At 44.9% G+C, this 13,956-nt stretch overlaps 1 protein-coding gene across 13 annotated transcripts in view; it reads left to right on the top strand.

Annotated features, from left to right (window-relative positions):
- ZC3H11A (zinc finger CCCH-type containing 11A) overlaps positions 1 to 13,956 on the top strand; it is a 142,826-nt gene that overhangs the window by 70,925 nt on the left and 57,945 nt on the right. For all 13 annotated transcript variants that reach the window (XM_069756540.1, XM_069756539.1, XM_069756535.1 and 10 more), the window contains one exon: positions 1,678 to 1,743. In XM_069756540.1, the coding sequence (XP_069612641.1) occupies positions 1,678 to 1,743 (66 nt within the window). The remainder of the gene's footprint in view (positions 1 to 1,677; positions 1,744 to 13,956) is intronic.

The following is a 13,956-nucleotide window of genomic DNA, read 5'->3' as shown; positions in this document are numbered from 1 at the left end:
GGAAAATTGCTTAAAAAAACAAATTGTGCAAAGTTTAACATTTTTTTCCCCCTCTTAGATAAAAAATAATCTAGACATGTTTGGTGTCGATGAACTCTTAATGACCTGGAGAATCATAATGGCAGGTCAGTTTTAGCATTTAGTGAACCTAGCAAAAAAGCCAAACAAAAAAACAAGTGTTGGGTTGCACTTTTTTCCCCAATTTCACCGTACTTGGAATTTTTTTCCCGTTTTCTAGTACATGGCATGCTAAAACCAATGATGTCGTTCAAAAGTACAACTTGTCCCTCAAAAAATAAGCCCTCACATGGCCATATTGATGGAAAAATAAAAAAGTTATGGCTCTGGGAAGGAGGGGAGCGAAAAACGAAAAAGCTAAACTAAAAAAAGCTCCGGGGTCATGAAGGTTTTTATTTGGAAAGGGTGTGATCTGAAGATAGGTTCCACTATCCTTCACCTTTAGGATTACTTGAGACTGTACAGGCAGGCAGATATGTGATGCTTACAGGCTGTAATCTTTCTTCCTGCTGTCACTAGTAGTGTCTCCCACCCTTTCCTTACTGGGCTGTTCTTTTAAAATATATTTTAGTCTAGTATCAAGTGATAGCAAAGATTTTGTCCTTTTTTAATATCACTTACAGATCTATGATTAAAATATGGCAGTCATTTAAAGGGGTTATCTGTGACTTTAGACTTGTCCTTTTGGGCGATGAACTTGCTGGCAGTTGCCGACCACTCTTGCCAGGAAAATTCTTGCTTCCGGTGACGTGACATCGACAACAGTGCTTTCTCTTCTGTTCTGATCTGTTGACAAGGTCATCACTGCCGATGTCATGCTGATTGATCGCCGACTCCTTCCCATTCTGCCTGTCAATCAATATGACATTGGCACTGATGCCTCGTTGGCAAAGGTGACTGGAAGAGAAGGGGCTGCTCTGTTGACGGGAGATCGAAAGAAGCAGAGGAATTGCTGCCTGAGCTGGGAGAGATCGTCACAAGGAAGAAGATGCTGGAAGTTCTTAGCACCATAGGAAAGAAACCCTAAAGTCCCAGATTACCCATTCTGTAATAAATATTCTCTTTTTTTAGGCCGTGGTCACACTTGCGAGTTCAATGCGAGAAACTCTGGCATCAATACACGGCACTGCTGCTGGCACTTGGGACCTAAGCATTCAGCTGCATAGAAATACATGCAGCCGCACAATCCGGTCACGAGTACCTGTGGCAGTGCCGGGTATTGATGAGAGAGACTCGCGTGAGTTTCTCGCATTGCACTCACAAGTGTGACACCGGCCTTACACATACTTATGCACCATGCACACTTAACCCACAGTTTTATGTAGACTATATTGCTGTGCATGCCAATAAAATAAATAAAAATACATTTTTTTCATACAAAGCACCATTTTATTCCACTGTGCTTGATAGATATTCTCAGCACTGTCCCCTTTGGGGCTCAGTCTAAATCGGTATCACCCAGTCAGCCTGACTTGCTTATGGATCATAACATAAATATGTCCTGATTGGTGCATCAATATCTGCAAAAAAATATTTTTTATTGGGAGGAGAAGCGCCAATACAGAAATTTACCTACCTTTTATTTGTAAAACAATCCTGACAGGTTCCCTTTAACATCCAGGAACAATTGGTAACTATGATGAAATCTTTGTTTTTCAGTTCAAATTTCCAGACCTTTGAAGGATCGACTTGGTTTACCAATAGAACAAGGCAACAAAGAAGCAGGTAACAAATTAAACTCCAAACTAAGTTTGTGTATTTTTTTTCTTTATCCTTTCAGACTAAGAGGTTATCTTACGTAGTTTTGTAAAGTTAATGATCTTTTGCTGTATATCTTAAAGGGATTGTCCAAGGCAGACATTATTGACCTATTTTTTTTGGATATGTCATTAAATTTAGACTTTTTGAGTCTGATATCTCGCCCATGAGCTGATGGATTATATAGTGGCCACCAAAGGTAAATGGTATGTACAGAGGCAAAACTCGACAGCACCATGCACTCTATACTCCATAAGCTGTCGTGGAATACTTAAACTCATCTCCAATTTACTTCAGCGTGAGCTGAACTGTAGTACCCAAGAATGGCAGCAGTCTCTCCTATTGCAGATCTTTGCTCATAGCTATCCTCATGGATGACTCCCGTGCCTGTCATTACTCATCCTGTGAATACTGAACCATGGCCAGTTTTCATAGATGGAGATTCCAGCTATACAGATGCTGATACACTGCTATGTATAGTACAGTCCATCAGAACATCACGTGTTCAAGTCCTCTGAGGGGGCTATTAACCCCTTTACCCCCAAGGGTGGTTTGCACTTTAATGACCTGGCCAATTTTTTACAATTCTGACCACTGTCCCTTTGAGGTTATAACTCTGGAACGCTTCAACAGATCCCAGTGATTCTGACATTGTGTTCTCGTGACATATTGTACTTCATGATAGTGGTAAAAATTCTTTGATGGTACTTGCGTTTATTTGTGAAAAAAACGGAAATTTGGCGAAAATTATGAAAATTTCGCAATTTTCCAACTTTGAATTTTTATGCAATTAAATCACAGAGATCTGTCACACAAAATACTTAATAAGTAACATTTCCCACATGTCTACTTTACATCAGCACATTTTTGGAACCCAAATTTTTTTTTTGTTAGGGAATTATAAGGGTTAAAAGTTGACCAGCAATTTCTGATTTTTACAACACCATTTTTTTTTTTAGGGACCACATCTCATTTGAAGTCATTTTGAGGGGTCTATATGATAGAAAATACCCAAGTGTGACACCATTCTAAAAACTGCACCCCTCAAGGTGCTCAAAACCATATTCAAGACGTTTATTAACCCTTCTGGTGCTTCACAGGAATTTTTGGAATGTTTAAATAAAAATGAACATTTAACTTTTTTTTCACAAAAATGTTACTTCAGCTCCAATTTGTTCTTTTACCAAGGGTAACAGGACAAATTGTACAACAACTTCTGGGGTCCATTTTCTCCTGAGTACACAGATACCCCATATGTGGGGGTAAACCACTGTTTGGGCGCATGACAGAGCTCGGAAGCGAAGGAGCGCCATTTGACTTTTCAATGCAAATTTGACTGGAATCGAGATGGGACACCATGTTGCGTTTGGAGAGCCCCTGATGTGCCTAAACATTGAAACCCCCCACAAGTGACACCATTTTAGAAAGTAGACCCCCTAAGGAACTTATCTAGATGTGTTTTGAGCGCTTTGACCCACCAAGGGCTTCACAGAAGTTTATAATGCAGAGCCGTAAAAATAAAACAAATTTTTTCCCACAAAAATTATTTTTTAGCTCCCAGTTTTGTATTTTCCCCAGGGTAACAGGAGAAATTGGACCCCAAAATTTGTTATGCAATTTGTCCTGAGTACGCTGGTACCCCATATGTGGGGGGAACCACTGTTTGGGCGCATGGGAGGGCTCGGAAGGGAAGGAGCACCATTTGGAATTCAGACTTAGATGGAATGGTCTGCAGGTGTCACATTGCGTTTGCAGAGCCCCTAATGTACCTAAACAGTAGAAACCCCCCACAAGTGACACCATTTTGGAAAGTAGACCCCCCAAGAAACTTATCTAGATGTGTTGTGAGAACTTTGAACCCCCAAGTGTTTCACTACAGTTTATAACGCAGAGCCGTGAAAATAAAAAATCTTCTTTTTCCGCACAAAAACTATTTTTTAGCCCCCAGTTTTGTATTTTCCCAAGGGTAACAGGAGAAATTGGACCCCAAAAGTTGTTGTCCTATTTGTCCTGAGTACGCTGATACCCCATATGTTGGGGTAAACCCCTGTTTGGGCACACGGGAGAGCTCGGAAGGGAAGGAGCACTGTTTTACTTTTTCAACGCAGAATTGGCTGGAATTGAGATCGGACGCCATGTCGCGTTTGGAGAGCCCCCAATTATAACTGAAACCCTAATCCAAACACCACCTTAACCCTAATCCCAACAGTAACCCTAACCACACCCCTAACCCTAATCCCAACCCTATTCCCAACTGTAAATGTAATCTAAACCCTAACCCTAACTTTAGCCCCAACCCTAACTGTAGCCTTAGCCCTAACCCTAGCCCTAATGGGAAAATGGAAATAAATACATTTTTTTTTTTTATTTTTCCCTAACTAAGGGGGTGATGAAGGGGGGTTTGATTTACTTTTATAGCGGGTTTTTTAGCGGATTTTTATGATTGGCAGCCGTCACACACTGAAGACGTTTTTTATTGCAAAAAATATTTTTTGCGTTACATTTTGAGAGCTATAATTTTTCCATATTTTGGTCCACAGAGTCATGTGAGGTCTTGTTTTTTGCGGGACGAGTTGACGTTTTTATTGGTAACATTTTCGGGCACGTGACATTTTTTGATCGCTTTTTATTCCGATTTTTGTGAGGCAGAATGACCAAAAACCAGCTATTCATGAATTTCTTTTGGGGGAGGCGTTTATACCGTTCCGCGTTTGGTAAAATTGATAAAGCAGTTTTATTCTTCGGGTCAGTACGATTACAGCGACACCTCATTTATATCATTTTTTTTATGTTTTGGCGCTTTTATACGATAAAAACTATTTTATAGAAAAAATAATTGTTTTTGCATCGCTTTATTCACAGGACTATAACTTTTTAATTTTTTTTGCTGATGATGCTGTATGGCGGCTCGTTTTTTGCGGGACAATATGACGTTTTCAGCGGTACCATGGTTATTTATATCTCTTTTTGATCGCGTGTTATTCCACTTTTTGTTCGGCGGTATGATAATAAAGCGTTGTTTTTTGCCTCGTGTTTTTTTTTTTTTTCTTACGGTGTTTACTGAAGGGGTTAGCTAGTGGGCCAGTTTTATAGGTCGGGCCGTTACGGACGCGGCGATACTAAATGTGTACTTTTATTGTTTTTTTTTTTTTTTTCAATTTTTTTATTTCGATAAAGAAATGTATTTATGGGAATAATATATATATTTTTCCCGTCTCCCATGACAGCACACCTGAGAGAGGGTTCCGCACAGTCGGGACAGGAAACCTACTGAAATAAAAGGGCGGTACCTCTCCCTCGCTTCAGTTGGGTTTCCTGTCCTGATGGGAACCCTTGTGCTGAACATCATAGCGGTATTGTTGATTGAAGTTCCACTCACCCACTCCTGTCCCGGTACTGGAAGAACAGGCGGGGCGCCTGTATACCGGCCTTCAGGAAGATGGAAGCGCCGTCCGCAGATCCTCCAGGCTCTGGCGCACGTGCGGGCGTCGGGTCAGCCATGATTCGTGGTCCTGGGGCCCTTCTGTGTCTCCCACGCCGCTCTCCCCCTCTGTGAGCAGTCACTTCCAGGCGCGCAGCTGGCGTTGCGCGCAAGGCACGCTGGGTAGGGGCATGCCTGCGTGACGTCAGAGCCGCGCGCCGGATCCAACATTGCGGCGCCCATCGCTCTGATCACCGGCATCGTTCCAGGCTTCCCGGTGGGTTTCAGGAGGGGGAGAAGTTATATCAGGGACCGGAAGAGGCGGTGAGCACGGCGGTTCACCCTATTTAAGGGTGTAAAGACATAGAAACGCCGCTCACTTCGTTAAAGTCTCCAGAGATGGAGAATACTATGGAGCAACAGCAGCAGCCTTTACAGCAGCAGCATGAGCCTAGGTCAGGTGATTCACCTGCCCACCAACGTGTTAAAGGAAGCGGCCGCTCCAGTGGAAGGAGTAGCAATCGCCCTCGGAGATCACAGGACTCCTCAACGTCTAGGTGGGATGTGGTCCATGCTCCTATTCAGCCTCAAAATCCGGTACCCTTCATGGTCAGCGGGTGGTGAGTGATCTTCGTGAATGTCACCCTGGTGGTAATGGGCTACATTTTCTGTTTGCTTGGCAGGCGCCGAGGAAGGCTAGCACCAAGTCTAAGAACAAGGAGTGTGCCCTCTGTAGAGTTCCGTTGACAGCCCAGTGGCAGAAAAGTCTTTGTGCGGATTGTATCCAAAAGACTATCCAGGAGGAGACCCCTGACTTTGCCTCTAGTCTTAGAGCCATGATTAGGGCCGAAGTGGAAGGCTCAGTTAAATCAGCACTTAAAAGAAAGGGTAGTAAGAACCCTGAACTTATTTTAGATTCTGATGTCTCTCCGTCTGACGAGGAATATCAGGAAGAACAGTTCTCCTCTCCACTCTTCGTCTATATTCCCCGACTCCTCTTCAGATAGCGATGTGGGGGGCCGTCCGTGTTTTCTGACTGAGAACACGGATAAATTAATAAAAGCCGTTAGAGCTTCGATGGGACTTAAAGATGAAAAAGCGGCCAAGTCCCTGGAGGACATTATGTTTGGGGGTTTAGAAAAAAAAGGAAGCATACTTTCCCTGTGAATTCCAAGGTAAAATCCCTTATAGAAAGAGAGTGGAGGAAGCCGGAAAAATCGGGTAATCTGCCCTCGGCTTCTAAAAGACATTATCCCTTTGAGAAGAAGGATTCGGAAATATGGGATAAAGTTCCAAAAATTGATGGTGCAGTTGCCAGGTCCTCTAAAGTCTTCTCTTCCCTTAGAAGACTCTGGTGTATTAAGAGACCCTCTAGATAAGAAAGCGGACGGGTTCCTAAAGCATACCTGGGAGGCAACTGCAGGGGGCTTAAAACCAGCAATCACCGGAACTTGTGTTGCACGCTCCCTTATAGTCTGGTTACAACAGATTAAAGACTAGTTAAAATCTAAAGTGTCGAGAGAAGACATCCTAACCAATGTAACTATGGCTAAAGGAGCGGCTGCCTTTATAGCAGACTCATCGGCAGACTCCGTGAGACTAGCAGCCAGAGCTGCGAATTTATCTAATGCGGCTAGACATGCTCTTTGGTTAAAGGGTTGCCCGGGTGACTTGCCTTCAAAAAACAGACTTTGTTCTTTGCCATGTGATGGCCATTTCCTTTTTTGGACAGAAATAAGAGGATATTTTGGAGAAAGCAGGGGATAGAAAAAAGGGATTCCCTCGCTTTCCGGTGGACTTGGCGGCCCTATTTTCGGAGGGGAAAATTTAGTAGGGGTCGCCCCTGGGAGATAGAAGGAATTGGGATTCCAGAGACAGGAGAGGATCTGGATATATGTTTAAAGGTCCCTCAACATCGGCGAGGAAGCCCTCCCAATGACGCCAGGCTGGAAGTAGGGGGAAGGCTTTCGTCTTTTTTCCCAGCTTGGGTAAAGATCTCCCCCAGTCCTTGGACTCTGAAGGTCATCAAAGATGGCCTAAAAATAAATTTTGTTTATCTGCCACGACAGACTTTTGTGTTAACGCCCCAAAGAAAAACCCCGGAGGAACAGCTTGCCTTGGAAGCAGAGGTATTGGAACTGGTATCAAAACGAGTTCTGGTAGAAGTCCCGGGAGAAGAGCATGGAAAAGGTTTTTATTCCCCTCTTTTTTTTTTTTTTTGATAAGAAAGCCAGACGGGTCGCTTAGAACCATTGTCAATTTAAAAAATCTAAACCGGTCGGTAGTAAACTGCTCCTTCAAAATGGAGTCTGTGAATACAGCGATAAAACTCTTGTTCCCAGGTTGCTTCATGGCAGCCATAGACTTAAAGGACGCCTACTACCACGTCCCAATCCATCGGGACTACCAAAAATTCCTAAGAGTAGCAGTTTGTCCATGGTTGTCTCAGGCACTATCAATACGCTGCCCTCCCGTTCGGCCTGTCAATAGCGCCGAGAATTTTTACAAAGCTAATGTCAGATGTCATGTCTTTCCTCCGCTCTCAGAACGTAGTTATAGTTCCGTACCTGGACGACTTCCTTATAATAGGGAACTCAGCAGCACATTGTCTGGCGCAAATAAAAGAAGTTATAACAACGCTAGAACGGTTGGGGTGGAAAATAAATCTCGCCAAGTCGAGATTGACGCCGGAGCTAGTCCAGTCCTTTCTGGGTTTAGTTCTGGACTCCACACGTCAGCTTTGTCTCCTACCAGAAAACAAGCTGGTCAAAATTCAAAATCTGGTGAAATCAGCAATCCATCACCCCATAATGACGTTAAAGGCAATGTCCCTGAGTTCCCTGACGTCTTGTATACCTGCAGTAAGATGGGCACAGTTCCATCTAAGACAGTTACAGTGGGAGGTCCTGTCAGCACAGAGGTCGTTAAAAGGGCATTTAGAGGGGAAGCTTCGCCTTTCATTAGAGGTAACAGATTCCCTAAAATGGTGGGCCGTGACAGATCATTTGGCGTCGGGGGTCCAGTGGATAACTCCGATAGATCAGATCATCACCACAGACGCAAGCGGTTCAGGATGGGGGGCCCATTTGGGGACTCTCTCAGTTCAGGGATCCTGGTCCCAACTAGAATCACGTCAGGCATCAAATTTAAGAGGGTTATGGGCTGTAGAGAGAGCTATAAAACATTTCCTTCCCATCCTTCAGGGTCACCATACCAGGGTCATGTCAGACAATCACGCAGTAGTTGCATATATCAACCACCAAGGGGGGACGAGATCCCCTTCCCTGATGAAGTTAGCGTCTGTCCTCCTACAATTAGCGGAGCGCCACCTACTATCCCTCTCTGCTCTCCAAATAAAGGGAGTCGAGAATACGAAAGCAGACTACCTAAGTCGCAAAATACTGAAACAAGGAGAGTGGTCTTTGAATTCCCAGGTGTTTCAACAGATAGTGCAGGCTTGGGGCTTACCTGTGATAGATTTATTTGCCACTCTAAACAGGAAAGTAGAGTTTCTGTTCATTAGACCCGAGAGAGAAACCCTTCGCGGTAGATGCTCTCCAAATACAATGGAATTTCAGTCTCGCGTATGTGTTTCCACCAATAGCGATGATTCCGACAGTGGTAAGGAAGATCAGGATGGAGCAGGCGAGAGTAATTTTGATTGCTTCATTCTGGCCAAAAAGACCTTGGTTCTCCCTTCTGAGACAAATGTCAGTGACCGATCCATGGATTCTGCCAGAAATTCCAGACCTGCTTACTCAGGGTCCAATATACCACTCTCAAGTGAAGGGCTTCCATCTTGCAGCCTGGAATTTGAGAGGGCATTACTGAGTAGGCAGGGGTTTTCACCAGGGTTAGTCTCCACCTTGTTGAAAAGTAGAAAGCCAGTAACATCGAGGATATATGGCAGAACATGGAAAAAGTTTCTAGATTTTTCAGGACAACCTCTGGGGGATAAGGCGCCTGTAGGTACTATTCTAGAATTTTTACAGGCGGGTTTACAACTGGGGTTGGCAACAAATACGCTCAAGGTACAGGTGTCGGCTTTAGGAGCCTTATATAATTGTAATCTGGCCTCCAACAGATGGGTATCCCGCTTTATAAAATCCTGTAGTAGGTCTAGACCAGTAATAATTCAGAAGGTTCCTCCATGGGATTTAAATTTGGTGTTAGAGGCTCTGACTAGTGATCCATTTGAGCCTTTGCAGGAGTCATCAATAAAAATGCTCACTCTTAAGACAGTACTTCTGGTAGCGTTGACATCAGCCCGTAGGGTCAGTGACTTGCAAGCCCTGTCTGTCTCCCCTCCTTACACACAAATATTTGATGACAGAGTAGTACTCAGACCAGACCCGGCATACCTGCCGAAAGTAGTTCTTAAATTCCATGGAAGCCAGGAGATTGTATTACCCTCTTTTTGTAATAATCCCAAAAATCCGGGGGAAGAGAAATTTCATACACTGGATGTAAGAAGAGCTATTTTGCAATGCTTATCATTGACTAGTCAGTGGAAGAAAGATCAGTCCTTATTTGTAGCTTTTCAGGGTAGCAGAAAAGGACATGGGGTATCCAAGGGTACTATCGCTAGGTGGATTAGGGAGGCCATTTCCTTATCCTATGCTTCTCGTGGTGCCCCAATCCCTGAAGGCATCAAGGCTCACTCCACCAGAGCTGTGGCTACTTCCTGGGCAGAAAAAGCATAGGTATCCATTGATCAAATTTGTAAGGCCGCTACCTGGTCCTCACCGTCTACCTTCTTTAGACACTATCGACTAGATCTATCCTCCTCAACTGACCTTACCTTTGGTAGAAGGGTGCTGCAAGCGGCGGTGGTCCCTCCCTAAGGTGTTTCTTTCTCCAAAAATCTCTCAGGTGTGCTGTCATGGGAGACGGGAAAACACCAAGGTTACTTACTGGTAGCCGGTTTTTCCGGAGCCCATGACAGCACCTGTATATTCCCTCCCTTTTTTTCACCCTTTGGTGTGCACTTTTAGTTGGGTGTTTTTTATTATTATAATGTGGTGGTAGATTACCATGTGAACTAACCAAGGGGGCCTCTCATGCTCTGAAAACCAACTGAAGCGAGGGAGAGGTACCGCCCTTTTATTTCAGTAGGTTTCCTGTCCCGACTGGGCGGATCCCTCTCTCAGGTGTGCTGTCATGGGCTCCGGAAAAACCGGCTACCAGTAAGTAACCTTGGTGTTTTTTCATTATTTAGGTTTTTTGTGTTTTTTTTTTTTTTTTTTAACACATCTGGAAAATTTTTTTTTTACTTTGTCCCAGGAGGGGACATCACAGATCGGTGATCTGACAGTTTGCACAGCACTCTGTCAGATCACCGATCTGTCTCAGAGCACTGCAGGCTTCACAGTGCCTGCTCTGAACAGGCACTTGGTAAGCCACCTCCCTTCCTGCAGGACCCGGATGCCGTGGCCATCTTGGATCCGGGCCTGGAGCGGGGAGGGAGGTAGGAAGACCCTCGCAGCAACGCGATCACATCGCGTTGCTGCGGGGGGCTCAGGGAAGCCCGCAGGGAGCCCCCTCCCTGCGCGATGCTTCCCTGTACCGCCGGCACATCGCGATCATGTTTGATCGCGGTGTGTCGGGAGCGGTCTGTGACCGCTCCTGGCACATAGTGCCGGATGTCAGCTGCGATAGGCAGCTGACACCCGGCTGCGATCGGCTACGCTCCCCCCGTGAGCGCGGCCGATCGCGTAAGACGCACTAAAGACGTACTATCCCGTCGGTGGTCATAGGGGCCCACCCCACCTCGACGGGATAGTACGTCTAATGTCAGAAAGGGGTTAAATACAATAAAAAGTGAAGAAAAAAGTTTTGATAATACAAAGTTTAAATCGCCTCTTTTTGCCCCATTAAAAGTAAAGTGATTAATACACGTGGCAGGCATCCCTGTGTTTAGAAATGTCCGATCTATCACAATATAAAATTAATCTGATCGGTAAATGGTGTAATGAGAAACAAAGTTCATAACTACACAAATGCCTTTTCTCCTTCGCCTCATTGGGGGGGACAGGATCATGGGTGTTATGCTGCTGCCACTAGGAGGACACAAAGCAAATACACAAAAAAGTTAACTCCTCCTCCGTAGTATACACCCTCTACTGGCTCTCTCTTGAACCAGTTCTTGCTTAGTGTCTGTAGGAGGCACTAGGGTCTGATTTCAGACCCCGATTTTCTTATTTTATTTTTTGCTATTTTTGTCTTTTTTTTTCCACGGATTGGGCGGACGGGGCTTTTCAAGGTCCCGATCTCACAAAACATCAACAGGCGGGAACGCGGAGTGTCGCCTCCCCGTACCCCTCCTGCGACGTCAGCCTGGGCTCTCATCGAGGTGACAGATTCCTTTAATGGGTCCACTCTCCCCACACCAACAATGGACGGTCAGTGGGGGCCTCCTGGGCCATTCGGCACCAGGCATCTGCACAGCAAGTGTGTAAGGCTGCAACTTGTCTAGTCTTCACATATTTGCTAAACATTACAACATTCATACTCAAGCCTCTTCAGATGCGGCCCTGGCAGACAGATTCTGCAAGCGGCAGTTTCGCATCTGTAAGCTTCATTTAATCACTTAATCCTTTAAGCATTGGGTGTGCAAGGTTTCACCTGTTGTGACGTTTTCCCACCCAGGGACTGCTTTAGGACGTCCCATGGTCTTGTGTCCCCCAATGAGGCAAAGGAGAAACAAGGATTTTTGTGTACTCACCGTAAAATCCTTTTCTCTGAGCCAATCATTGGGGGACACAGCACCCGCCCTGTTAGCCGTTGGCTTGTTGTCTTTGTTGGTTTTGACATATTGCAATTCTGTTTGTGAGCTCCTACTGCTTTGGCACTGAACTGGTTCACGAGGGAGCCAGCAGAGGGTGTATACTGCGGTGGAGTTTACTTTTTTGTGTATTTGCTTAGTGGCAGCAGCACAACACCCATGGTCCTGTGTCCCCCAATGATTGGCTCGGAGAAAAGGATTTTACGGTGAGTACACAAAAATCCTTGTTTTTGGCCACCGCAACATTGCTATAAAATACAGTAAGAGGCGACCAAAACATCGTATCAATAAAAACGTCAACCCAGGGTGCAAAAAATAAGCATCATACAGCCCAATATCCAAAAAAATACAAACGTATGGGTCTCAGAAAGTAGTGAAAAAGCAAGTTTTTATTTCTTACAAATTTATAAAAAAAATTTTTTACCACATAAATAAAATAAAATCTATACACGTTTGGTATCTGTGTACTTGTATTGACCCAGAGAATCGTATTGCCCAGTCAGTTTTACCATATATTGAATATGGTAAATAATAACTAAAAAGTTGTGGAATTGCACTTTTTTTTTTTTTTGGAATTTCAGCGCGCTTGGAATTTTTTTCCTGCTTTCCATTTGCATCACGTGATAAAATGGTGTCAGTGAAAACTACAACTCATCTCCCAAAAAACAGCCCACCATACAGCTATACTTACCGAAAAATGGAAAAGGTATGGCTCTTGGAAGGAGGGGAGGAAAAATCGACATCTTAAGAAAAAAAAAAATGGAAAACTGCAAGTTGATTAAGGGATTGAAGTACCATATATACACGCGTATAAACCGAGATTTTCAGCCCATTTTTTGGGGCTGAAAGTCCCTCTCTCGGCTTATACTTGAGTCATACCCGGGGGTCGACAGGTGAGGGGGGGGGGGGGGGGAGGCGGGGGCTGTCTAATTATACTCACCTGCTGGCGCAGTCCCTGCACGTCCCTGCTTCCAGTGCTGCAGATTCTTCCTGTACTGAGCGGTCACATGGTACCGCTCATTACAGTAATGAATATGCGGCTCCTCCTCCCATAGAGGCGGAGCCGCATATTCATTACTGTAATGAGCGGTAACTGTGACCGCTTAATACAGGAAGAAGATGCAGCGCTGGAAGAAGCAGGGACTGCACAGCGCCAGCAGTAGGTGAGTATATGGGGAGGGGAGCGCTGCGCGATATTTACCCCTCCTCGTTCCGGTGCGGCTCCATCTTCATCGTCCTCTGGCTGTAACGCTCAGGTCAGAGGGCGCGGTGACTTAGTCGGTGCGCGCCTTCTGCTGAACGTCAGTGCTGAAGACGGAGCCGCACGAGGAGCAGGTAAATATTGAAAGTGCCGGGGGTCCTGAGCGAAGAGAGGTGAGTGTGATTTTTTTTTTATTTTTATCGCAGCAAAAGCATAAGGGGCAAGTGACTGTATGGAGCATCTTATGGGGTCATAACGAACGCTTGTGCAGCATTATAATGGAGCAAGTGACTGTACGGAGCATCTTATGGGGCTATAACGCTTGTGCAGCATTATATGGGGCAATTGACTGTATGGAGCATCTTATGGGGCCATAACGCTTGTGCAGCATTATAATGGGGCAAGTGACTGGAGCATCTTATGGGGCCATAACGCTTGTGCAGCATTATATGGGGCAAGTGACTGTACGGAGCATCTTATGGGGCCATAACGCTTGTGCAGCATTATATGGGGCAAGTGACTGTATGGAGCATTTTATGGGGCCATAACGTTTGTGCAGCATTATAATGGAGCAAGTGACTGTACGGAGCATCTTATGGGGCCATAACGCTTGTGCAGCATTATATGGGGCAAGTGACTGTATGGAGCATCTTATGGGGCCATAACGCTTGTGCAGCACTATATGGGGCATGTGTCTGTATGGAGCATCTTATGGGGCCCTTATTACCCTTTATGCAGGATTATATGGGGCATATTTTAATATGGAGCATCTAA

This window comes from Ranitomeya imitator, chromosome 3 (genome assembly GCF_032444005.1).
Source record: "Ranitomeya imitator isolate aRanImi1 chromosome 3, aRanImi1.pri, whole genome shotgun sequence".
Taxonomy (NCBI): Eukaryota; Metazoa; Chordata; class Amphibia; order Anura; family Dendrobatidae; genus Ranitomeya; species Ranitomeya imitator.
Note: the sequence above shows the minus strand (reverse complement) of the source record. Positions and strands in the feature narration are given on the sequence as shown.